Source organism: Hemitrygon akajei, chromosome 5 (genome assembly GCF_048418815.1).
Source record: "Hemitrygon akajei chromosome 5, sHemAka1.3, whole genome shotgun sequence".
Classification (NCBI taxonomy): Eukaryota; Metazoa; Chordata; class Chondrichthyes; order Myliobatiformes; family Dasyatidae; genus Hemitrygon; species Hemitrygon akajei.
Genome location: NC_133128.1, coordinates 42535151 through 42558518, shown reverse-complemented (window position 1 = coordinate 42558518; position 23368 = coordinate 42535151). Strand labels below are relative to the sequence as shown.

The following is a 23368-nucleotide window of genomic DNA, read 5'->3' as shown; positions in this document are numbered from 1 at the left end:
GTACCTCTGCTGTCTCCTCCAGTTCCATACACACTTTTCCACTGTCACACTTGATTGGTCCTATTCTCCCACGTCTTATCCCCTTGCTCTTCACATACTTGTAGAATGCCTTGGGGTTTTCCTTAATCCTGTCCACCAAGGCCTTCTCATGGCCCCTTCTGGCTCTCCTAATTTCATTCTTAAGCTCCTTCCAGCTAGCCTTATAATCTTCTAGGTCTCTATCATTACCTAGTTTTTTGAACCTTTCATAAGCTTTTCTTCGTGACTAGATTTACAATAGCCTTTTTACAACACAGTTCCTGTCTCATTGGAACATACCTATGCAGAACTCCATGCAAGTATCCCCTGAACATTTGCCACATTTCTTCTGTGCATTTCTTCTGGGAACATTTCCCTGGGAACATCTGTTCCCAATTTATACTTCCAAGTTCCTGCCTGATAGCCTCATATTTCCCCTTACTCTAATTATTTTCCTCACATGACTGTTCCTATCCCCCTCCAATACTATGTTAAAGGAGAGAACTGTTAAGAGTGCCTGTTTTTCACATTCCCCATCTTGTAACAATAGAGCTGATTCACACTTGGCATGTATGAAAAGCTCGATCCTCCCATTCCTCAGTGAAGTGAGTGTAGTTGATGGGGGTGTATTACCTATGTGCAAATTACATTAGGATATTAGGAAACCCCAACTTAATTTCAAAAGAGAATGAGAGGGAGCTCAATTAACATTAGAAAATCATCATTAAATACTTCAGAGATTTTGTCAGGTCAACTAAGTGCTTAGGTTATTTAATTGAACTGTTTAAGGTGTTAGATTTATGCTGGGTGGAATGGCATAGCATATTTTCTTATCTCTGAGACCCAAATTTGCGCAGAGCTCCGTGTTATAGTATCTTGTAAAGACTCTGTGAGAAGTGAAGCAGTTTAGAATATAAAGCAACAATTCAGAAAGAATATTTTAAACAGTTGACCTAAGTGAATATTTTAACAAGATTTATTGAGTACATCATTACTTATTTCCCTTTATTGAATTTCTTTGCTTTTAGTTTTTTTTTTGGTTTTTGCAACCAGAAGAGAAAAGGTAATTGAAACTTGTGATTTTATACATATATATATATATATTTGCTTTCTTCAGATATGACTTGTCTCTTAAAATGCAAATGCAAGTACCACTGGATCCAGATGTGTGTGGCAGAGACCGGTACAAGTATTTCACAAGGTAGGTTACCTGAAAAGATAAACTTTTGGTTGCCAATATATTTGCAAAATTTGGCATGACTAATTGTTACTTTTTACTTTTTTTGGTTTGACATTTATTTTTTAAAAACTTTTTTTTATTGTGTTTTCAAATAGTTACAGAATAAAAGTGTGTGAAAAAGAAAATATGTGTTACCCATCCCCCCTCCCCTTAACCCCTCCCCCCTAACATCCCTATTGAAAGAAAAAAGAAAGAAAAAAAAGGAATGCCTGGATATTGGAAGATCCCCACATGCTCCACGGAGTTCGTAATAACTTTAGTATATATATTTATTTCTTTCCCCAAGTAACCAATTATTTCATCTTCGGAGCACCTATATATTTAATCCTGTCTTTTGTAAATAAGGGCGCCACATTTTCAAAAATGTTTCATATTTATCTCTTAAATTATAAGTAATTTTTTCAAGTGGAATACAGCCATAAATTTCTTTCTTCCAACAATCTATACTTAAATATGTATCCGATTTCCAAGTAACTGCAATAGCTTTTTTGGCTACTGCCAATGCAATTTTTATAAATTCTTTCTGATATTTATTCAATTTGGATATCGGTTTTGTCCCTTCAATATCACCTAGTAAAAGTAATATTGGATTATGTGGAAGTTGTATTCCAATAATTTGTTCCAATAAAACTCTTAAATTTGTCCAAAAAGGTTGAATTTTAGAACAAGACCAAGTAGAATGTAAAAAAGTACCAATTTCTTGGTTACATCGGAAACACTGATCAGATAAATTTGGGTTCAATTTATTTATTTTTTGTGGTGTAATATATAGTTGATGTAAAAAATTGTATTGCACTAATCTTAATCGGACGTTTATTGTATTTGTCATACTCTCAAGACATAGTCTTGACCAATTTTTTTCTTCAATTTTAATATTCAAATCACTTTCCCATTTTTGTCTTGACTTATGGACTCCTTGTTTAATTGCCTGTTTTTGAATCAAATTATACATACAAGAGATAAATTTTTTAGTCTTTCCTTTTTGAATTAAAGTTTCTATTTCATTGGGTTTCGGTAATAACATTGTTTGACCTAACTTTTCTCTTAAATAAGCCCTTAGTTGAAAGTAACAAAAAAGTGTTGTTTGATACTTTATATTTATTCTTTAATTGATCGAATGACATTAATATACCTCCTTCAAAACAATCTCCTATATATCTAATCCCTTTTTGAAACCAATTATATAAAAGTTGATTATCCATTGTAAAAGGAATAAGTCGATTTTGAATTAAAGATCTCTTTGCTAATAAGGATTTCTTTGTCTCATCATCAACATTTATCTTATTCCATAAATCAATCAAATGTTTTAATAAAGGAGATTCTTTCTTTTCCCGTATCCATTTAGATTCCCATTTATATATAAAGTCTTCTGGTGTGTTTTCTCCTATTTTATCTAGTTCTATTCTGATCCATGCCGGTTTATCTTTCTCAAAAAAAGATGCAATAAATCTAAGTTGGTTTGCTTTATAATAATTCTTAAAATTTGGAAGTTGTAACCCTCCGAGCTCAAATTTCCATGTCAATTTTTCCAACGATATTCTTGACATCTTACCTTTCCAAAGAAACTTCCTCACATATTTATTCAGCTCTTGAAAAAACTTCTGGGGTAATTGTATTGGTAGCGATTGAAATAGGTATTGTAATCTAGGGAATATATTCATTTTTATGTGGTTTGACTTATTGATAGTTTGAATGAAATTGTGCTGTTCCAATTACTGAATAATTCAGGATTTTTTTTTTAGTATCACTTCCTTCCACCCCAATGTTTGATTCTCCATTCAATTCCAGGTTATTAAAACAATGTCATTTAATTTTAATTTTGCAGTTCCTGTAAAGAATTTATTTATATAGTTTCATACAAGTTCACTGAAAACACCATACAGATGAATAGATTTTCCCCATATTCTTCTGCTTCTGCTTCTGCTTGGTACTGCGCAAGCACTGCCGGACAGCTGTTATAATGCGCAGTCGGAGGTTTATGTGATTATTGGACTGTACCTTATATTGGTTTCCTTCAGCTCTTCAGTGTTCTCTTTCTTGTGGACGATTGGCAAGTGGGTGATCTGTTAATTTTTTGTGTGTAGGAGGGTGGTTGGGGTTTTTGGTGCTACTGTTGCTGTTCATTTCTGTGAATGAGGGGGTCGGGGATTATTATTGTCGCTGTTTTTTCTGTGGGTGAGGGGGCCAGGGACTGTTACTGTCGCTGTTTCTTTTTCTACAGAGGATGGGGGTTTGGGGGACTGTGAGATTTGTTTCTTTTTCATGCTGGAGTGTGAGGGAGTTGATGTCTTCTTTCATCAACACCAATGGTTTTTCTGTATTTAATGGCTATCCGGAGAAGACATATCGGAGTTGCATTGTACATGGATACTTTGACAATAAAATGAACCCTTGAACCATGATAAAATACAAATAGAAAATGTGAGAAATGTTTTGTAGGTAAGGCCAATCAGATCTGTGAATAGAAAAACAAGAGTTAATGGCTTAGGTTAGAGACCTTTGTCAGATCTTGACCAACCTTGACCAAAATGGAGCTAACTTGAGCAAAGTACGTTTTGTAAAGGGCTCAGTGTTATTTAAACGTGGTATCACTTCTGAAGAAATACTGAGAAATTGAAGCCATATCTCTTCTGAGGAGAGTCATCTGCTCACTTACAGCATCTCTCTGTTCATGCAGGGGATGATCACAGACCAGCTGGCTGCTGACATTACCATTACTTTGCACTGGAGAACTGTGAGCTGTCATGGCTGGTATCCATGTGTTCTCTTTGTGTCGCAAGTTGCTTATGAATGCCATCTCCCTGCACAGTAAAGAAGTTTCTCTGCTGATGAATGACCCCTCCTTGCTCAGTAAAGATATTTTCAGCTGATGAATGTCCAGTTTTTGCTGAGAAAGAACATCAAGTGGCCAACAGTTGGCATGTTGCTCTTCTGTTAGAACAGTGTTTCCCAACCTGTTTTAGCTCAACGCCCCCCTAAGGCAACTACATACCAACACCCCTCATGTGTACATACTTTCATACTTTCTGGCGCCCCCATAGTGTAAGAACATGTCTACCATATGTTAACATGAGAAAAATGATTATAATCATATAACCATGTAACAATTACAGCACGGAAACAGGCCATCTCGGCCCTTCTAGTCTGCCGAACGCTTACTCTCACCTAGTCCCACTGGCCCGCACTCAGCCCATAACCCTCCATTCCTTTCCTGTCCATATACCTATCCAATTTTTTTTTTAAATGACAAAATCGAACCTGCCTCTACCACTTCTACTGGAAGCTCGTTCCACACAGCTACCACTCTTTGAGTAAAGAAGTTCCCCCTTGTGTTACCCCTAAACTTTTGCCCCCTAACTCTCAACTCATGTCCTCTTGTTTGAATCTCCCCTACTCTCAATGGAAAAAGCCTATCCACCTCTACTCTGTCTATCCCCCTCATAATTTTAAATACCTCTATCAAGTCCCCCCTCAACCTCCTACGCTCCAAAGAATAAAGAATAAAGTAAATCTCCTCTGTACTCTCTCTAATTTGTTGACATCTTTCCTATAATTCAGTGACCAGAACTGTACACAATACTCCAAATTTGACCTCACCAATGCCTTGTACAATTTTAACATTACATCCTAACTCCTATACTCAATGCTCTGATTTATAAAGGCCAGCATACCAAAAGCTTTCTTCACCACCCTATCCACATGAGATTCCACCTTCAGGGAACTATGCACCATTATTCCTAGATCACTCTGTTCTACTGCATTCCTCAATGCCCTACTATTTACCATGTATGTCCTATTTGGATTATTCCTACCAAAATGTAGCACCTCACACTTATCAACATTAAACTCCATCTGCCATCTTCCAGCCCACTCTTCTAACTGGCCTGAATCTCTCTGCAAGCTTTGAAAACCTACTTCATTATCCACAATGCCACCTACCTTAGTATCATCTGCATACTTACTAATCCAATTTACCACCCCATCATCCAGATCATTAATGTATATGACAAAAAACATTGGACCCAGTACAATTGAGCCCCTGCTCTTTTCACACTCAGCCCATTTCTGGTGCATTCTAATTTTAATTCCAGTTTCAACAAAGCATCTCTGCCTAACAAATTAATCGGAGTTCCTTTAAATACTAGCACCGGCAAAACAATTTCTTTATTTCCCATTCTCAACTGCACTGGAGCCGTGCACTGTGTCAACTGTGTTTTCCCCGAGAACCCTACCGTCTTAATAAACTTTCCTGACATGGGAAGGTGAAGGGCATACTGTGGCTGTACGCGAGTGTACGTGGCTTCAGTATCTATCATCATTGGTGTCAGTTGCCCTTCTAACATAACCTGAACAATGGGTTCCTCATCTGCCTCCCCTTTGCCCATAGCTCCTCTGTCCCCCTCCTTGGGACTTCCAGTCCTGTCTGGGCTGTTTGAATTTAGTCTGTTCCTGATAGAGCATTTGTGGGAATGCTCCCTCAAAGTCAATTATTGGCATGGGGTTTTCCAGCCCTTGTCTTACAGTATAATCGGTCCCTCCATATAGCAGTGCTTTGTCCAGTTCGATGGCTGTACTCGAACCGGTGGTTGTTGGCAGCATCTTTTTGTTTTTCTGTTTTTTCCTTCTTTTTGAGTTCTTCGAGCTGCATTTGTATTAACTTTCTTTGCACCTTTTCCTGCTGCTCAGCCAACCTTTGTTTGTCTTTTTAATTTTGTTTCCCAAGCTCTTGTTGACGTTGAGCAAAAATTCAACCACAGTGTCAAAAAGATCAAAGAAATGTTTTAAGCGGTGTCGTGGTTTTTCGTGCCTCACAAATGACCAGGAGACGCAGAAGATTCTTCAAGAAGGGTTAAACTTTAATTTGCAAATCAAAGCTGAGACAGTCATTGAGCTAGTCGCTGATTGCCCACCGATCCTTTGGACACAGCATTTTTTTACTCTTCATCGTTATCTCTGCATAACTGGCGAAATATTCTGCTATTTAATGGATGAGCTTTAATTTTGTTGATAGCAGGTATTTAAAAGAGTCATGCTTGAAAAAAGGCTCTGGCTGAGGTTTTTGACAGTGAGATGTTAACGATGAATTTACACAATGGATTGAAAACAACCTTGGCATTTCTTTTTTCATAAATGCCACTAAACCAGCATGGCGGCCTGTCATATATGGTCCATCTTCTGCACAATAAATCATGTTCCTAATCGGAATACTTTTATCCTCAATTTACATTTTGAACTAGTTGTAGATTGCTTCTCCATTGATACTTGTTTTTGAACTTTTTACAAAGAGAATCTCTTCATAAATGTTTCCATTTTTGCTAAACCATACATACTCCATTAGCAATGCCTCATTGTCTTGCATAATTGACTCATCTAGTTGTATACCAAATTCTGTTTTTTGTAGTCCTATGCATAGTTGATACTCAATGCCTTTGCTCCCACAAACTGGGAATGCCTATTGGATGTTGACAACAGCAGTGAGTTGACACAATCGATCAGGTTTTGTGCCTCAAGTTAGGGTGCCACTTACCACTCTGCCCCCCCCGCATGAATCTGGAATGCACCGCCCCCCCCCCCGACGACTTCTATTTCCCCTAACACCCCTTTAGGACATGTAGCTACCCCCTTTGGGGATCACTGCATTAGAGCTTCAAGCTGCTCTTCGTGGCAGAGACTAGACTTCTAGCTGGATGAAGCTGAGTTTGAAGAGAGGAATGGGGTGCAGCAAATAGAGGTGCTACCTCAGTGCTCTGAATTCAGCTCTAACCTTGGATACTATGTGGGGTTTGCATGTTCTCCCTGCAACCATGGATGATGCAGTTTCCTCCAATGTGTGGGTTTCTTTCTCGCATAGTATGGTGACCAAATCTGTACACAATATTCCAGCTGTTGCTTGATCAAAGTTTCTAAAATTTGTACCTAGACCACCCTGCTTTTATTAAGACCACCTTATTCTTTTAACTGGCCATCTCCTAACTACATGTTTCATACAATGCAGCATTTTCAAGTGAAAACATCTGTTCCATAGCTATAAAACTAAGAGGTGTTTAGGTCAATCAGTGTTGGATTGTGCATGAAGGTCTTGACATTCCATGTTCTATTTTTCTTTTTAAGATGAGGAAGTTATTTGTGCATTGTTTCTTTAAAGCCACCATGACCCCAGCTCCCGCTCTGGGCCATATTTTCAAATCCCTGCCCCAATTGTTGTCTAACGCACTTGATAACAAATAATGACCAGTCTATTTCCCTCTCAGCTGGCACACATTTTGAATGACTGAACTATTTTTAAATCCTCAGGCATATAAGCACAATGACAGCCGCCCTTTACCATATCAGAGCCAGTTAGTGGGACTGGACGAGGGCTGTCTGGACAGGAGCTGTTGCAATATACAGTATATGTAAGAAATGTTGCAAATTTAGTTAAAAAGCATGTGTAAGGATTGAGAAATCAGTCAGGGCACTTGAGGAATATAAAGGAAGCAGGAAGGAACAAGTAGAATCGGGAGGTCTAAAAGGAGGCATAAAATGTTTTTGGCTCTTAGGATTAAAGGAGATCCCAAATATTTTTTTCCCTCTGTATATTTAAATCAAGTAAACAGGGAGGGACTTTAGTGCCTGGAGCCAGAGGAAGTGGCCAACATACTAAATGAATACTTCACTTAGGTATTAACTAAGAAGGACATGGAGGATAGTGGGACAAGGGAGGGGCATACTAATACTCCAGGGCAAGGCAAGGGTGCAGAGTACTGGTGAATAATGTATGTTTTCTTTTGTTTGAGAAGGGTAATGGGGATAATCCAACAAACAATGGTAGGAATTAGAGAAAAGATTCTTAGGGTACAATCTACTCTCATTTAGAAAGGTAACACTAACTAGTTTCCAAAAAATAAGAAAAGGAAACTAATTGGAGATGCATGATATTGCATGGTGGAGCTTACATTTTACAAATCTTGAGTTTTGGAAAGGTGATGGGGATGATTGGTGAGAGTAGGGCAGTGGATGCTGTGTACATGGAGCTTGTACAATAGAACAATGTCCCTCATAGTAGGCAGATCCAGAAGATTAAGGCTTGAAAGATTGAATTCAAAACTAGCTTTGCCATAGAACACAGAAGGTAGTAGTGGAGGAGTGTTATTTTTCTGGAGGTCTGTGGCAGTGGTGTTCTGTAAGAATGAATGTGGGGACATCTGATGTTTGTGATACAGGTGTCCCCCATTTTTCGAACGTTTGCTTTACGACACCTCGCTGTTATGAAAGACCTACATTAGTAACCTGTTTTCGCTAACAGAAAGTGTTTTCACTGTTACAAAAAAAGGCAGCGCGTGCCAAGCTCCTCCCTTGGAACTGCATTCTAGCCGGCATTGCTTAAACACGTGCCTGTGAGCATCTGTGCTTTATGTCGATTTATTTTGTGCATCCGTTAGCAAGATGAGTTCTAAGGTATTGGAAAAGCCTAAAAGAGTGCATAAGGGTGTTACACTTCGCATAAAACTAGACATAATTAAGCGTTTCAATCGTGAACGAAGTAAGGACATAGTGAGTTTGTGGAAGTTGACAAAGATGACGTTGAAGAGGTTTTGGCATCCCATGACCAAGAACTGACAGATGAAGAGCTGATGAAGAGGAAAGGATAACAATTGAAGCCGAACGCAGTAGCGAATGGCCCAAAAGTGAAGTCGTCCAGGAACTGAACGTGAAGCAATTGCGTGAGATTTTCACTGCCATTGACAATGCTGCAATGATTGCAGAAAAGTATGACTTTAATTTTGAAAGGGTACGTAGGTTTAGGGTTTATTTGCAGGATGGTTTGAGTGCTTACAAAGAACTGTATGATAGAAAAATGCGTGAGGCTAAGCAGTCAAGCATACTGTCGTTTTTCAAGCCTTCCGCATCAGCCACAGCAGACGACGAAACTCGACCTTCGACATCGAGGCAGGCAGACATAGAAGAAGGTGACCTGCCTGCCCTGATGGAAACAGACAACAATGAGATGACACCCCAGTGTTCCACCAGCCCAGCCTCCGACGACTCAGCCTAACGCGCCATCATCAGTGTTCTCACTGTCTTCCCGATTCCGAAACTACACTGGACGTACATTATTTCTACTTTATCTAGGCTGTGTATTTGTGTGTGTTATTTGGTTTGATTTGGCAGCTTCATAGCTTAAAGGTTACTGGAGAGAATGCTTCTGCTGAGAGTGCTTGCGTCGAGTGTTTTTGCCGCGAGTGTTTCTGCTGAGAGCGCTTCGCTTGCGTTAGGTTTTCGCTACTGTGGACAGTGTGGCAATAATTGCAGAAAAGTATTCCTACTTTATATAGGCTGTGTATTTATCAGATCATTCCTGCTTTTACTATATGTTATTGTTATTTTAGGTTTTATTTGTTATTTGGCATGATTTGGTAGGTTATTTTTTGGGTCTGCGAACGCTCACAAATTTTTCCTATATAAATAAATGGTAATTGCTTCTTCACTTTACGACATTCTGGCTTATGAACCATTTCATAGGAACGCTCTACCTTCGAATAGCGGGGGAAACCTGTATATTAATGACTTAGACAGAAGTGTAGGTGGGCTCTTTCATGAGTTTGTAGACAAAAAGTTGGTAGAGCTGTTGATAGTGAGAAGGATTTGCAAAGGATACTGCAGGATTTAGATGCCAGAAATATGGGTGGAGAAATGGCAGATAGTTTAATGCAGACAAGTGAGAAGTGTTGCACTGTGGGTAATTTCTATCATGTAATTAATTAGTAATAAATTTGTTCCTTTTTTCTTTACTACAAATAGTAACTATAAAATTGAGGAAATAATCATGAAAGATTTAAAGGTGAATTAAAAGTCAGGAGGTCAGATTGCATTTGTATAAAACTTTGATTAGCTCACAGTTGAAGTATTGTATGCCATTCTGGTCATCGCAATACAGGAAGGATGCAAAAGAGACAGTACAGAAGTGCAAACACGAAGAAATCTGCAAATGCTGGGAACTCAAGCAACACACACAAAATACTGGTGGAACACAGCAGGCCAGGCAGCATAGGAAGAAGCACTGTTGACGTTTCGGGTCAAGACCCTTTGTCAGGACTAACTGAAAGAAAAGATAGTAAGAGATTTGAAAGTAGGAGGGGGAGGGGAAATCCGAAATGTCAGGAGAAGACAGGAGGGGGTGGGGTGAAGCTAAGAGCTGGAAAGGTGATTGGCAAAAGGGATACAGAGCTGGAGAAGGGAAAGGATCATGGGACAGGAGCCTAGGGAGAAAGAAAGGGGGAGGGGAGCACCAGAGGGAGATGGAGAACAGGCAAAGAGTGATTGTGAGAGGGAAATCTGCAGAATGCTGGAAATTCAAGCAACACACACAAAATGCTGGTGGAATGCAGCAGGCCAGGCACAATAAGGCAGCAGTACAGAAGTGGTTCACAAGGACATTGCCTGGATCGAAGAGTATTACCTATTAGGAGATGTTGGACAAACTTGGATTGTTTTCAATGACATTTTGGTCTGTGAAGGGCAACATGAAAGAAGTATATAAAATAATGAGAGGCATAGACAGGTAGGTAATCAGAATTTTTTCCCCCCCTCGGTGGCAATATTAAGTACTAGATGGTGTAATTTTGAAGCAGATTTAGAGTATTTTTTTGTACAGGGAGTGGTAGATGGCTGGAACTTCCCACTCACTGTGCCAGGGGATGTGATGGAAGAAAATATGATGACAACATTTAAGAAGAATTTAGACAGGCAGATGTAGAGACAGAAAATGGAAGGATAGAGACTGTAAGTGGGTGGGATCAGTTTAAAGTAGTATCACAGCACAAAATAGTTGGCTGAAGGGCCTGTTTCTATATGATACTATTAATGAGAATTTTAAAAATTGTGCTAAAATGCATGTATTAAAACTTTCTAATATATCTTACTGTGGGTAATAATATTCTATCATGTAATCAATTAGTAATAAATTTGCCAGGTTTTTCTTCACTACAAATGGTAACTATAAAATTGAGGAAATAATTTGAACAATTTAAGGATTAATTAAAAGTTTAAATTCTGTCAGTGCTGTACTGTTTTTGGCATTTTATAGTTACACATTCTGCTATCTGTGGCATTTCATGTTGTTTCATCTCCAGTATTTGTTCACACCTTAGTGTAATCAACCTGCTGTTTCAAGAGCGCTTATAGTCTCTCATCCTTTAATTAAGGGATTTTTGGCTCAAATCCTGCCTACCATTTGCTATGACAGCTTTATCTTATGTAGCTGGTTGTAAGGGTATTAAATTGAACATATCATGTAGTTTCCAGTGAATGTTTTTCAATTTTTTTTAGTTTAATCTGAAGAATGTCATCTCTACATCTTAGAACTTTTTCAGTCCAAGATCCTTGATTCTTTTCAATATTATGACAGTGGTTGATCATGCGACCAAAATTTTACTATATTAAAAATAAAGCTATATATATGCACCTCCAAATTTATGTCCACCACACATAATAAATTATCATTGGATGGAACGGTGTCTGCTATTTTGTAAAAGAGAGATTGCTGAGAATGTAGAATTTCAGGCATGGAATTTCTCATGAGCAAATTTTAAATTGTTGAGAGATGGCCAGCAAATTCCCAACAGACTAGTACCATTTAACTTGGCATTTTTATCACTTGGATGCATTAGTAGAGTTGACACATGTCAGCAAGCAATCCTTTGTTTTCCCCGGGCTGAGAGAGAAAATTTGGTGGAAGCACCAGTTGAGTCTTGAAGAAGGACTGAAATCTTTCTAAAGTATTTTGTCTTTAGGTTGTTAATAAATGTTGGCTCACTATAGCAATCTTATATTACATTTTTAATGATTTTTTATATTCTATTTGGATTACAGACCTATTATTCCTTTTGTACAACAGTTGCCTGTGAATGTAATTCTGGAAATGTCCAAGTAAGTTCATAATAACTGTTTATGCAGACTAGTGATTAGTTTGATGTGATATGTTGCTTTGACAACCTTTTACACTTGTTTGAAGAAGTTGGTAGAAAAGAAAGTAACTGAATCAGTTGAATTTTTGATGTGTGTACATAATAACTGCTGATAAAGGTAAAGACATTGAAAAGAAAATTTTAAATTTAAAAGCTGTTTCAGATCGATATTTGTATTTATAAACTGCATTTAATAACATTTTTTGGAAAATGTATTTCTGGATAAAAACTGTTGTAGATTCTTTTTGGTAACTTGTATATCACCTTGCTATATTTTAAAATTTGATCATGTGTTACCATGCACATCATGCTCTTGGACACAGGAGAAGTATCACTTCAGTACAGAATTTATGCATCCCTTGTTAAATTGGTTTTTACGTACAGTTAGTGCAGAATAGCCCACTCTTAAGAAGTCAGATGTGAAAAACAGGAACAAGCCTTGATCCTATTCTACTTAAACAATTACTTGGAGTTAGTTGAAGATAAACTTATTAGGGTCAACCTGCAAGAATTTTGGATCAATTTCAATTTGGGAGTGTTCTTAGAATTTTTGAGGTAAATTATTCTATTTTTAACAAGTTAGATGCTTTGGTTGTGGCTTTGAAAAAGGGAAACATCAACTCTATGAGTATATGTTACTGCAAGTGCATGATAAATGATAATTGTTAGCTGAGTGTAAAGGATGTGGTATATAAAACAACTAATGAGTACATTTATTAGTAAATGGACTCTGTTCAGGTTCGTGCATCCTGACCCTTTTATAAGACCATAACTCCATAAGACAAAGGAGTTGAATTAGGCCATTTGGCCCATCAAGTCTGCTCCACCATTTAATCATGGCTGATCCATTTTTTTCCCTCCTCAACCCCATTTCCCGGCCTTCTCCCTGGAACCTTTGATGCCATGTCCAATCAAGAACCTATCTATCTCTGCCTTAAATATACCCAACGACCTAGCCTCCACAGCTGCATGCGACAACAAATTCCTCAAATTCACCACCCTCAGCTGAAGAACTTTCTCTGCATCTCTGTTTTGAATGGATGCCCCTCTGTCCTGAGGCTGTGGCCTCTTGTCTTAGACTCCCCCACCCTGGGAAACATCATTTCCACGTCTACTCTGAGTTCTTTCAATTTTCAAAAGGTTTCAAAGAGATCTCCACTCATCCTTCTAAATTCCAGCAAATACAGACCCAGAGCCATCAAATGTTCCTCATACAATAACCCTTTTATTCCTGGAATCATCCTTGTGAACCTCCTCTGGACCCTCTCCAATGCCAGCACATCACTTCTAAGATGAGGGGCCCAGAACTGTTCACAATACTCAAGGTGAGGCCTCACCAGTGCCTTATAAAGCCTGAGTATCACATCCCTGCTCTTTGAGTATCACATCCCTGCTCTTGTATTCTAGACCTCTTGAAATGAATGCTAACATTGAATTTGCCTTCCTCACCACCAACTCAACCTGCAAGTTAACCTTTAGGGTGTTCTGCACAAGGACTCCCAAGTCCCTTTGCATTTAAGACTTTTGGATTTTCTCCCCATTTAGAAAGTAGTCCGCACATTTATTTCTACTACCAAATGCAGGAACATGCATTTTCCAACATTATATTTCATTTGCCACTTTCTTGCCCATTCTCCTAATCTAAGCCCTTTTGCATCCTACCTGTTTCCTCAACACTACCTGCCCCTCCACCAATCTTCGCACATCATCTGCAAACTTGGCAGCAAAGCCATCTATTTTGTCATCTAAATCATTTATATACAGCATAAAAAGAAGTGTCCCAACACCAACCCCTGCGGAATACCACTGGTCACTGGCAGCCAACCAGAAAATGATTTTTTTATTCCCACTAGCTGCCTTCTTCCAATCAGCCAATTCCCTAACAATCTTAGTAACTTTCCTGTAATACCACGGGCTCTTAACTCGGTAAGCAGTCATGTGTGCGGCACCTTGTCAAAGGCCTTCTGAAAGTCCAAATATACAACATCCACCGTATCCCTTTATCTATCCTACTTGTAATCTCTGCCTTTCTCCTTTCTTAAAGAGTGGAGTAACATTTCCAATTTTCCAGTCCACTGGCACCATGCCAGAGTCCAGTGATTTTTGAAAGATAATTTCTAATGCCGCCACAATCTCTAACGCTACCTCTTTCAGAACCCTAAGGTGTAGTTCATCTGGTCCGGGTAACTAATGTACTTTTAGGTATTTCAGCTTTTTGAGCACCTTCTCCCTTGTAATAGTAACTGCACCCACTTCTTTTCCTTCACACACTATAACATCTGGCATGCTGCTAGTGTCTTTCACAATGAAGACTGATGCAAAATACTCATTTAGTTCTTCTGCAATCTCCTTCTCCCCTGTTATTTCTCCTGCCTCATTTTCTAGTGGTCCTATATCCATTCTCATCTCTATTTTATTTTCTACATACTTGAAAAAGCTTTTACTATCCACTTTGATATTATTTGTTAGCTTGCTTTCATATTTCATCTTTTCCCTTCTAATGATTCTTTTAGTGGCTCTCTGTAGGTTTTTAAGAAATTCCCAGTCCTCTATCTTCCCACTAATTTTTGCGTTGTTGTATGCCCTCTCTTTTGTTTTTACATTAGCTTTGAATTCCCTTGTCAGGCACAGTTATACTATTTTGTCATTTGAGTATTTCTTCACTTTTGGAATATGCATGTCCTGCACCTTCCTCATTTTCCCCAAAAATGCAAGCCATTGGTCCTTCCAATTTACTTTGGCCAACTCCTCTCTCATACCACTGTAATTTCCCTTACTCCACTGAAATACTGCTACATCAGACTTTACTTTCTCCCCATCAAATTTCAAGTTGAACTCAATCATGTTGTGATCACTGGTTCCTAATGGTTCTTTTACCTTAAGCTCCCTAATCATCTCTGGTTCAATACATAACACCCAATCCATTATAGCTGATTCCTTAGTAGGCTCAACAACCAAACTGCTCTAAAAAGCCATCTCTTAGGCGTTCAACAAACTCACTCTCAAGAGATCCATTGCCAACCTAATTTTCCCAATCGACCTGCATGTTAAAATCTCCCATGACTATCATAACATTGCCCTTATGAAGTTATTAAACTTTTTTACATTATCAGACCTATAGGTATCATTCTTCTATTTGCTATCCTGAACACAATTTCCTCTGATACATTTTCTTGAACTTAGAAACATAGAAAACCTACAGTACAATTCAGGCCCTTTGGCCCATAAAGCTGTGCCGAACATGTCCTTAATTTTGTGCCTTCTGGGCCTCCTAGTTTTTGGGGTAGCCTTAATCAGCATTTAAAGGTCTGTATCATTGAAATTTCTTATGGTTAGTATGTAATACTGAGGAAGAATTTAAATTGGCCTTTGCTTAAGGACTGGAAAAAATACATGGTGCTGTAGTATGTGACATGAGCAGTATATTTGCTGATGTCTTGATACAACCAAAAGTAAGTTAGATTTTGTTGCACATTTGAAAATAACAGTTTCTTCTTTTCCATGACTGTAAGTCATTGAGTATGGTAGTTATCATTTCAATGCTGGTGAACTCCACGGGTCATATTACGGGAACATCAGCCGGCATGTAGGTTATTCTGTAACCTTTATTTCATTGAAGATTTATTTATTAAATGTTTAGCAGTTATGCACCTCCCCACTATCTTTTTAAGACAGTCTTTATTCGAGTCACAATTATGATAGATTAAACAGGTTCAACTAGTTCATGGTAGCTATAATAAACAGTAATAATTAAACACTTAGGTATTAAAAAACTTACACATTTAAGAAGCTATTTAATTTGTTTAATTCTGAAAATGCTATATTAAATCTGGGCTTCATTATGTTAACTAGGGACAATGGAATTTAAAGGGTTTATTTAATTGCACTTAATTTAAAATTTAATAGAATTGATCTTGCTACATTATAATATAATTAAATCATAATGGAATGTTTCAATAGGTAATTTTTATGTGACTACAAGGATAATTTTTTGCACGTATGAACAATTTGGTTATTTGTACATTGTACTCTGGTGCAGTCTGAAATTGTTGTAAGTGATTATTGCAAGCATTTAAAAAGTATTTTTAAAAATTCTTGTGTTTAATTTTATCAGGCATTTAAAAATAATCCAAATACATTTTAATAGCATTAGGATATTTTCATTATATGTGAAATATTGCTTGATTTGGAACCAACAATTTCAGTTTAACTGAAATCATATTGCTGGTGCCGAAGGGCACAGGATTATAATACACAGAATATCATTTTTTAAGGAAGACTAATAAATGAGGCATCTACAGGCTGCTCAGCTTATCAATGGATCTGAAGATTGGTCTCCTATCCCAACTCAGGTTTAGCGTTGCTAATTAATTGCACTTCTATCCTGAGTGAGATATCATAGAAGATGACCAATTTAAGGAGCAAAGTGATGGGCATATTTTCCTCTGAAGAGGTAAACCAGAATAAGAATGTTGGCATTAAGGAGTGAGCTCTGCCATCAAGAATAAACTAGACCCATATCTTAGTGACTTTCATTGTGGAACTGCAAAGGGCCTGTGACTGGCTCATTTTAACACAGAATACACCAACAGTGGTCAACAGTGCATTCACCCAACTCTGGAAGCTTTGGATGAGGCCAAGAATGATTTCTACTCCAACCCTGAAAAAATCTTAGTTTGCACCTAGAGTGCGAAAAACTGATGATCCTGAATGATTTTCACAATATGGTGATAAAATAATTTTCTGAAAAGACCAGCAGCTTATGAAAAGTAACTCCATGGAGTTCTTTTCCTGACAAAATTTCTAAGCGTACAGTTTTGTCATAACCAACACTTTTGAGACAGTTCCCTTTGAAAACCTGTTATCTAAAGACCAAATGGTGGATGGAAAATGGTTAGATCCGGAAACTTACTATTGACTCTGATCTCTATGGGTTCTTCAGCATCCTCAAAACTATTTACAACCCAAACCAAAATGTCCCATCCAATTGAGATCAAAGAAGAGTGATGAACGTATTAAGGACAAAGAGGCAATTAACACCTCTGTAAGGAACATTATGAAGACCTTCTCAACCAGGACTCTCTCCTTGGTGTAATCTTTCTTGATTCCAATTCACAACAGCCTATATGGTCCAATGTTGTCGCTTGAATTAAAATAAAATTGCAGCAATACAATTGAGTATAAAAAAGGCAGAAAGCAGACAAATTCACTGGTTCATAAATAGTGTGTACCAGATGATGATAATCATAAATTTAAAAAAAAGCAGAAATACATCAGAAAGATTGGTGCGTTTAATTGCAGAAGAGATAAATGGCTGTTGTATACTAAGTGAATTGAGCAGTATTTTAAAGCAAATGAAATAGCTAAGGAGAAATGAGTGCCAATTTTGCTGAAAGCATTGGGTGGAAGAGCATATAATTTGCTTAGAAGTTTCTGTGCTCTAACCAAAGCAGCTGATATGAGCTTTGCTGATATTGTGAAAGTAATGCAGGAACGTTTAGAACCAAAACCATTGTTTGAGTTTGAGTTTCATAGGCAGAAGCAAAAGGAAGGAGAATCCAGTTCAGCATATGTTGTTGAATTTGTAGGTATTGCCTGAGCATTCAGTTCAGTGATGGACTTAATGATGCTCTGAGAGATTGTTTAGTTCATGGAATCTTACAAGAAAGTATTCAAAATCGGATCTTAACCGAAGCACATTATGCAATTTAAACGAGCAGTTGAAATCGCTGTATCAATGGAAAAGGCAGACAGTGATGCAATCATGTTCCAGTCAGCATGAAAGTAGTGTGAACAAAATTGTAGCATATCAACAGAAACCTGCCTTGTTAAACATTGTGTCACCATTGTGGCAGGGCATGCACCAGACCAATGCAGGTTTCAAGGCAAAACTTGCAGAAAATGCAACAAAGTCAAGTTGCAGTTTCAACAAGAGCACTAATCTGCATGCTGTTGATGAAAAACCTGATAATGATGAGAATGACACAGGATTAGGTTGCCTTGAGATTTACTATGTGAAAGCTAACAAGAAATAAGCAATATGGCATGCACCAGAAGTGAATGGCAAATTCATTAAAATAGAATTGGATACTTGCTCAGCTCTTTCAGTAATTCCACAAAATGAGTTTGCGTGGCATTTCAAAGATACTAAACTGAAGCCTACAGATATCCAACTAAGAACTTACACTGGAGAAAAGATGAATCCTGTGGGAGTAACACATGTTGCAGAGAAATACAACTCACGAGGCACATAGAGCTTGCATGTGCTAAAAATAGGAGGACCAGTTTTCTGGGGTCGTGATTGTTTGAGCTGGGGTGGGGTGGGTGGGGGGAGAAGGAGGAGAGAGAGAGAGAGAGAGTAAGAGAGAGAAACAACAATAAATCGCACAAACAATAAAAGCAGGCAACAGCATTTGGAACGAAATTGAATCCATAGATCTCAAGCCCGGAGTATCTGAGCCTCAGCCTCAGTTCATCACACAGTGGGGCAAATCTCTCTCAATCTCACCGAGAGAGGAGTAAGCATCACGGAAGAGCATGCACAATCGGCCCTACTCTCTCCAGTGCTTAGATTGATCCAACTTTGCTTCCAGTTTAGGTGGCTGGGATCCGAAACTCCTCCACTCTGACTGGTCGCCAGTTCGTTCGCTCCAACTCCATCTACGTCTCCAATTCCATCTCGAATAGTCCGACCACTTCTGCTTGAATATGCCTTGCTCCGACTTTGTATTGTACCTGCAAGCCTCGACCTTTGAGTCACCCTGTCCTTCACTCGCCTCTTCATTGTTTGCAGTGATAGTTTACCACAATTTACCAAAGAGCAAGTGTTATTAATAAAGTATTTAGTCATATTTCTTGCTTTATGAACCACCTGTCACCCAACTTCTGCAGCAGCATCTTAGACCAGAAGGTTTAAAGCCCTTTTAATCAAAGTCAAACTGAGACGCTGTTCAAAGCTGAGAAGGGAGTTATTTCTATATCCTGCTTGAAGTTTATATTAGCTAATATTACTTATGGTTTAAATATAAATTCTTATCTGATCATTTATTTAGTTACAGTTTGCAAGTAAATGGCTGCTATAATTCAGCATAAATATCTTCCCAAACTTATTTTGAATAGCTTGAAGCTGTGAATGGTACCTGCTTTTGTTGGATTGTGGAAAAACTTACCCAAGCTATTTACATCTAAACAGCCACTGTAAAGCATGGTTTTATCTTGGATTTATTTACATGCCTTAATAAAATTAAAATTCTTGAGGTAATTTTGCTTCCTTTTGTATTTCTATTCCAAACTTTATTCTGTGACAATTTGTTTCAGGGATGACACTCTGACAAATGATGAGGATTTTGATTTTCGGACTCCATCCAGGCAGACAGTAGGGGTGCAGACAGATTACAGGGACAGCGAAACACAAACTGACCCATACTCTCCAGAATATGTTGTGCGTCCTGGATCAGCTCCTGAGCTCCTCACACTTGCTGCATTGAAATTTGGTGAGTCGTATGTAAACGTGGAAGAATATTTAGTAAGTTATTAATCTAATGACACTTAAGGAATGCTCAAAAGTGATCAATTATGGAGTATCCATGCTCTACTTTGACTTGCAATTAAAATAAAATTAATAAAAATAGAAACATAGAAAACCTACAACACAAGAGGACATGAGTTGTTGAGAGTTAAGGGGCAAAAGTTTAGGGGTAACATGAGGGGGAACTTCTTTACTCAGAGAGTGGTAGCTGTGTGGAACGAGCTTCCAGTAGAAGTGGTAGAGGCAGGTTCGGTATTGTCATGTAAAGTAAAATTGGATAGGTATATGGACAGGAAAGGAATGGAGGGTTATGGGCTGAGTGCGGGCCAGTGGGACTAGGTGAGAGTAAGCGTTTGGCACGGACTAGAAGGGCCAAGATGGCCTCTTTCCATGCTGTAATTGTTATATGGTTATATAATACAGGAACATGTCCCTACCTTAGAAATTACTAGGCTTACCTATAGCCCTCTATTTTACTAAGCTCCATGTACCTATCCAAAAGTCTCTTAAAAGACCCTATCGTATCCTTCTCCACCACCGTTGCCAGCAGCCCATTCCACGCACTCACCACTCTGAGTAAAAAAGTTACTCTTGACATCTCTGTACCTACTCCCCAGCACCTTAAACCTGTGTCCTCTTGTGGCAACCATTTCAGCCCTGGGAAAAAGCCTCTGACTATCCACATGATCAATGCCTCTCAACATCTTATACACCTCTATCAAGTCAGCTCTCATCCTCCGTCACTCCAAAGAGAAAAGGCCGAGTTCACTCAACCTATTCTCATAAGGCATGCTCCCCAATCCAGGCAACATCCTTGTAATTCTCCTAAATTGTTTCTTCTCCTGAGAAAATATCTAAGCTAAAATGTATATACAGATAAAGTAACCTTGTAAAACTTAAATTTCAGCTCTTAAAGGCAGCCATTGCATCAAGCCATGTGCCAATGAGATACTTTAATGGTCTCGTTGTAGGCCTGTCAGCATTATGTTGAGCCTTCATCTGGTTTGCAGGCACAGCGACACCATTGGAATGCAAAACAAAACTGAATTCTTCTTAAAGCACATTCCAGACACTATCTCAATTCCTTAAATATTCCATTTCTTCCATGTGACTGGAGGCCGAGGTTTACCAGCAGGTTTAGCGGAAGTGGAAATGATAGAACGTGCACGAGAAAAGCGAGCTTGGGAAGCTTCTCTACCTTCACTGAATGATCGCTGGCAACTTGAGAAAAGGAAGAAGATGATGGAGGAGATTGAGAGAAATGAGTGGGCATTCCGGGAGCAAGAAATTGAAAAGTAGGCATTAAAACTCCATGTTAAAATTAAATGCTCTGGAAGAATTTCATTCGAATGAGCAAATTGTGTATGTTAAAAAAAAAGCAGTTTTACCTTAGATTTGTTTTTTTAAAAATTGTTCAGCTGAGCACAATACAATAGACAGGTAACAATGTATTTTAATTGGGATAAAACTATAGATAAAAGGCTATAGCAACTTGGGTTTAGAAGATTCTAACTGAATTTTCTGTAGATTATTACCTCAGTCCGTTATTGAAGGAGACGTGGACAGTCATTTGTCTTGCGTTTTGTCTGGCCTCTCAGGAGGGCACAAACAGTTTCACAATATAATTCTGAATAGAACCAGGGAATTCTCTTGCTGTTTTGCCCAGTGCTTATCCTAGACAATGTTTAAAAATAAACACAAAGTACACTGCAGATGCTGTGGTCAAATCAACATGCACAAAAGCTGGATGAACTCAGCAGGTCAGTCAGCATCTGTTGAAATGAACAGCCAACGTTTCCGTCCTGACGAAGGGTCTCGGCCCGAACTGTTGACTGTTCATTTCAACGGATGCTGCCCGACCTGCGGAGTTCATCCAGCTTTTGTGCATGTTGAATATTTTAAAATGGTTGTCTACTTACGGTATTTCATTACTGATTATAGGACTTTACTGAAAGCACGTTAACTACCACATTTCCTACTTTGCAACATTTATTTTGGGTCTGACCACCTCTACTTTAGTGAGACCTGATGTATAGTGGCCAATCGCTTTGCTGAGCAGAATTTGCTCATTCTGTCGCAAACGGGATTTTCTGTTTCAGTTCAGCTTTTCATTTTTATTCCAATATATTGGCCCATGGCCTCCTCTACTGTCACAACGGAGCAACATCTCACATTCCATCTGGATAACCTCCAGCCTGGTGGCATGAACATTGGTTTCTCTGTCTTGTAATTTCTCCTGTCTCCCTTTCTTCTTTCCCCATTCTGGCTCCCCTTTGCCCCTTCTACTTGCTGCATCTCTTCCCTCTGGTTCCGCAAAGAATTCTGCAATTTCTCTGTGAGTGTGTTTACTTGCTTATCCTTGTTGTGAAATTCCCTACCTGCCTAAATTCCTTTTGTAGTTTTAAGAATCTACTTACCACCTTTTCTTTTTGACTAATCGTCTGCCCTAACACCTCATAGTGTGGCTCAGTGTCAGCAAGTGGCACCTGCTGCTTTGAAGTGCCATATATTTGTAATAAACAGTTCTTTTAAAGAACTTATCCTTTCCTTAATTTTGTCATTTGTGTTTACTTGAAAAGCTTATGTTTTAATAATTTGATTTTGTAACCTTGCTTTGCCTTTTGTATTTCCTTAACCTCTAAGTTCCTTACATTCACCTTCATCCTTTTCTTCAATATTTAAATATCTGTGATATGTCTTCTACTTTACATTACTTTTTTTCAGTTGTTTGTATATTCACAATGCAATTATATTAGTTTGTTTTGATCCCCTTAGAGAACTATTTCACTGCAGTTAATAATACTAACACTTACCCAATAACTGAAAAATAGTCCAGTATTAGAGGTTCCTCCTTTTGCCCTCAATCCCATCCCATCAGGAGGCATGTTTCCAATACAGGTCTTCTTGCACCCTTTCCCATTGCCTGTCTTTTCTAAGGGCTGTCCTTTGGCTGTGTGTTTTGATTTTTTTTTTGGAGGCTACCTCAGTAAATCTATTTAAGACAAGGTTGGACAGATTTTTGCATAGCAGAGGAATTAAAGGTTATGGGGAAAAGGCAGGTAGATGGAAATGAGTCCATTGTCAGACCAGCCATGATCTTATCGAATGGCGGAACGGGCTCGATGGGCTAGATGGCCTACTCCTGCTCCTGTTTCTTATGTTCTTAAGCTCTTGTGAAATTAGCTTTATGTTTGTTAAATGCTTTGATTTTTTTTAAACCAGGAGCATTTTGTTTTGAAGAACTGCAAATGTGTTGATTTAAATGATTCATTGCTGTATTAGATAGCACATCAGCTCAGTGAGATATTGGAGGAATGTTCCAGAAGCAAAGCACAGTGATACAATAAAGTGCTTCACTGGAATGAGAGAAAGATAAAATATTGTAACATAGAATTTATTGAAGGAGCATAATATGCTGTCTATGGAATACACCAAAACATCTCATTCATTGGCAAGGGATTTGTAATTAACAGATACAGAATTATGGTAATTATGTAAAAGATACGCAAGGGAAGGTATGTTTATGTGCAGAGGCTTATTCAATATGGAATTTGTTACCTAAAAAGGCAGTGGAAGTACCTTTCAAAGGGGAGTTGGAAATGTATTCGAAAAGAAAAATGTAGCATGTTTGACTTT

The 23368-nt window shown here is 38.3% G+C and overlaps 1 protein-coding gene across 3 annotated transcripts in view; it reads left to right on the top strand.

Annotated features, from left to right (window-relative positions):
• Positions 1-23368, top strand: part of cfap91 (cilia and flagella associated protein 91) — a 76250-nt gene that overhangs the window by 13772 nt on the left and 39110 nt on the right. For all 3 annotated transcript variants that reach the window (XM_073045346.1, XM_073045345.1, XM_073045347.1), the window contains 4 exons: positions 1136-1219; positions 12110-12166; positions 19522-19697; positions 20850-21027. In XM_073045346.1, coding sequence (XP_072901447.1) covers positions 1136-1219; positions 12110-12166; positions 19522-19697; positions 20850-21027 — 495 coding nt within the window. The remainder of the gene's footprint in view (positions 1-1135; positions 1220-12109; positions 12167-19521; positions 19698-20849; positions 21028-23368) is intronic.